Source organism: Alligator sinensis, unplaced genomic scaffold (genome assembly GCF_000455745.1).
Source record: "Alligator sinensis unplaced genomic scaffold, ASM45574v1 scaffold1302_1, whole genome shotgun sequence".
NCBI lineage: Eukaryota > Metazoa > Chordata > Crocodylia > Alligatoridae > Alligator > Alligator sinensis.
This window is the reverse complement of record NW_005842612.1, coordinates 108614-112573: the sequence shown is the minus strand read 5'-3', so window position 1 is coordinate 112573 and position 3960 is coordinate 108614. Positions and strand designations below refer to the sequence as shown.

The 3960-nt window shown below is 62.0% G+C and overlaps 1 protein-coding gene across 2 annotated transcripts in view; it reads right to left on the bottom strand.

The window, feature by feature from the left end:
* EHD1 (EH domain containing 1) overlaps positions 1 to 3854 on the bottom strand; it is a 19545-nt gene extending 15691 nt beyond the window's left edge. The window contains exon 1 of one of the 2 annotated variants that reach the window (XM_006033163.3): positions 3127 to 3854. In XM_006033163.3, coding sequence (XP_006033225.1) covers positions 3127 to 3530 — 404 coding nt within the window. In that variant the 5' untranslated portion in view covers positions 3531 to 3854. Of the gene's footprint in view, positions 1 to 2040; positions 2668 to 3126 lie in introns of those variants that run through there. The other variant, XM_006033162.2, reaches the window with a different exon arrangement.
* Positions 3855 to 3960: the final 106 nt, after the last annotated feature.

Here is a 3960-nt window from a genome sequence, read left to right as displayed (position 1 = left end):
TCAGGGCTGGGGATCAGGCTTCACCTGCCACCTCCCTTCCCCACCCCCAGCCTCCAACTTAAAACCTAGCCTGGCCCCCCACCAAAAGGCTCCAACTTCACCCACCCTCTGGCTTAAAAACTAGGGATCAGGTGAGGCTGGTGCTTCTAGCAGCTCCTATGCACTGGATGGGGTCGGGGAGGTTGGCGGGTGCAGCAGGACTCAGTCCCACGCCCAGCTGAGGCTCCGACCTCCGAAAGAGCTGGGATCTACTAAGGGATTTCCAGTTGGGCTCTAGATCCCTTTTTGAGGAGCCTCAGATGCCCCCCACCCCCACATCAGGGATTGGGGGGGAAGATGCCCCCAAGCACACTCATACTCCCCCCACCCCAGGCCCCAATTGGACCTGCTTGGTCATAGTTAAAAGGAGGGGGGCAGGGAAATTTGCCCCCCCCCAGCCCAGCCCCCTTCCACCTGGCCCAGTTGGAGGCCAGGGGAATCCCTGGGGTCAGTTGCAGCTGGTCAGTTTCACTTTTGATTAGTCAGTTTCACTCCCACCCCCCATTGATGGGCAGGGCAGGGGTTTCTGGGAAGGCCTGGAAACCCCCACCCCACCCCCTCCCAGGCTCAGCCTGGAGGGAGGAACCCAGCTCTACCCTTAGGAGAAGTGATCCACCCAGTAAGGAGGGAGTGGAAGGTACTGGGCCCAGTCTCAGGGGGTTACTGGGTGGGGAGCTATCAAGAGGACACGTCCTAAACTCCAAGAGGCTTCTTCCCACCCCAGCTGGTGCCTTGCTGGACAGGGGACACTGGTCAGCGCAGGGAGCTAATTGCTATTGATTTAGCAAGGTGGGGGCTGACTTGGTGTGTCCCCCACTAATTCCACCTGAGCTAGGGTCCAGAAGGAGCCTGGGGGGGCTTGGAGGGCCCATGGGGGAACCCAGGGTACCACCACAGGGTGGGGTTCACACCTGGGACTCTACTCACAGCTGGGGGTTGGCATAGCCCCCCTCCAAACCCAGCATGACACGGGGAACATGGGTAGCACACGCCTGCGGTCACTATGGCCTGGAGGGAGGACCCAGCACCTGCAGCCAGGGGCACTCCTGGGGCCAACACGAGCCGTGGGGGTGCCCCCCGGAGAAGACTCCCTGTGGCAGGAAGGTAACGCCCACCAAATTCCTCCAACCCACCATGGCCTCGCCAGCCTGGGGGTCTTGATCACTGAAGATGGCACCAGCTAGGAGCTTGGTGTGACCCAATGACGATGACTCAGCTAGGCCCCCATCTACTTTGCATGGCTGAAGCTCCCATGTCCATGGTCCCCAGCGGGCCAAGGGGTCACTCCTATGGGGGAAAAGAACCAGCCTCGGAGCTGGGGAGTTGCACAGGAGGGGACCAACCTGCTCTTCATCTCAACCCAACATGGTCTCATCCCACCAGGGATCAAAGCAACGGAGGAAGGAGCCAAGTTTCAGACTGGGGGGGGCAACAGAGCTCTAGCCAGCCGACTCTCGCACAACTCCACCACGTCCGGGCCCTCTCCCCATTCTGCTCAAGGAGCCCCCTTCAAGACTGGAGAGGTTGAAGCAGACCAACTCTTCCCATCCCAAGCCGACACGGTGCCACCCCGTGCAATGACAGAAGACAACACCAGCCTCCTGACCAGCCAGCACCTACCAGGCCAACCCAACATGGCTCCACCGTGCCGGGGGGGGCACCAACTGAGGAAAGAACCACCTTCGAGGCCGAGGAGGTTGGAGTCAACTCTTCCCATCACAAACCAGCACAAGCCCACCACACCATGAGAGAAAACACTAGACTTGTAGGCAACCATCCTCTCCCCGGCCAACCCAACACGGCTTCATGCACTAGGGATCTCAACAACGAAGCGAAGACCCAACCTCGTGGCCAACCATCATCTCCCACGTCAACCCAACGGGATCCTACCGTGCTGGGAGCCCCCGCAGTGGAACAAGACGCTAGCCTCACCGTGATCCGGAGTTGACTTAACTCTTCCTCTCCCCACCCAAAGCCGGGCAAGGCGAGAGGCACACTTACCGATTGAGGAAGGCATTCCCAAAGGCATTGAGCTTCCGGAAGGGCCTCCGGGGGTCCACCACCAGGGCGTTCCCGGGGATGACGCCCTCCGTCTCGCCCCCCATGACGGCGATGAAGGAGTCCGTGGTGGGCTCGGGCCCAATGCGCATGCCGGGGAAGTCCTGCTCCAGGAGGTGGCGGATGAAGGTGGTCTTCCCTGTGCTGTACTGGCCCACCAGCAGCACCATGGGCTTGTTGTCCCAGTCGGCCGGCTCCAGGGCGGGTGAGTGGAAGTCGTGGAAGCGGTAATGCTCCTCCAAGGGGAGCAGCTTGGTGGTGTAGAGGTGCTTCAAGCCCTCGGAGACTGTGCGGAAGAGCTCGGGCTCCTTCCGCCGCCGGGAGTCCTTGCTCACCCAGCTGAACATGGCTGCGGGGCCCACTGCAAGGAGGTGGGGGCAGAATACGCACCCCCCAAAATGAGAGGGGGAGAGAGATGGGGAGGATGATGCACCCCCCAAAAACCGGGGGATAAGTGGGTGGGGAGGGGTGCCCTTAAAAAACCGGGGGGGAGGATAGACCGCGGTATAGGCGGGGAGGGAGCGGTATAGCGGGGTAAGGGTCCGCAGCACCCCTCCGCTCCGTTCCACTACACATCCCAAGCCGACACGGTGCCACCCCGTGCAATGACAGAAGACAACACCAGCCTCCTGACCAGCCAGCACCTACCAGGCCAACCCAACATGGCTCCACCGTGCCGGGGGGGGCACCAACTGAGGAAAGAACCACCTTCGAGGCCGAGGAGGTTGGAGTCAACTCTTCCCATCACAAACCAGCACAAGCCCACCACACCATGAGAGAAAACACTAGACTTGTAGGCAACCATCCTCTCCCCGGCCAACCCAACACGGCTTCATGCACTAGGGATCTCAACAACGAAGCGAAGACCCAACCTCGTGGCCAACCATCATCTCCCACGTCAACCCAACGGGATCCTACCGTGCTGGGAGCCCCCGCAGTGGAACAAGACGCTAGCCTCACCGTGATCCGGAGTTGACTTAACTCTTCCTCTCCCCACCCAAAGCCGGGCAAGGCGAGAGGCACACTTACCGATTGAGGAAGGCATTCCCAAAGGCATTGAGCTTCCGGAAGGGCCTCCGGGGGTCCACCACCAGGGCGTTCCCGGGGATGACGCCCTCCGTCTCGCCCCCCATGACGGCGATGAAGGAGTCCGTGGTGGGCTCGGGCCCAATGCGCATGCCGGGGAAGTCCTGCTCCAGGAGGTGGCGGATGAAGGTGGTCTTCCCTGTGCTGTACTGGCCCACCAGCAGCACCATGGGCTTGTTGTCCCAGTCGGCCGGCTCCAGGGCGGGTGAGTGGAAGTCGTGGAAGCGGTAATGCTCCTCCAAGGGGAGCAGCTTGGTGGTGTAGAGGTGCTTCAAGCCCTCGGAGACTGTGCGGAAGAGCTCGGGCTCCTTCCGCCGCCGGGAGTCCTTGCTCACCCAGCTGAACATGGCTGCGGGGCCCACTGCAAGGAGGTGGGGGCAGAATACGCACCCCCCAAAATGAGAGGGGGAGAGAGATGGGGAGGATGATGCACCCCCCAAAAACCGGGGGATAAGTGGGTGGGGAGGGGTGCCCTTAAAAAACCGGGGGGGAGGATAGACCGCGGTATAGGCGGGGAGGGAGCGGTATAGCGGGGTAAGGGTCCGCAGCACCCCTCCGCTCCGTTCCACTACAGCCCGTGGAGTGAGGAGCCCGGCGCGCCCCGCCGCCTTTTCTAGCCGCTCTAGCCACGCCCCCCACGGCGCTGATTGGGTGCCGCTGAGGCCGCCCTAACGAACCTTGGCCCCGCGCGGCATCCGTCGAGGCGGAAGCAAGAAGGGAAGCGGTAGTGTTGTGAGGTTGCCATGACAGCGAGAGGGGCGGAAGTGGGGCGCCGTG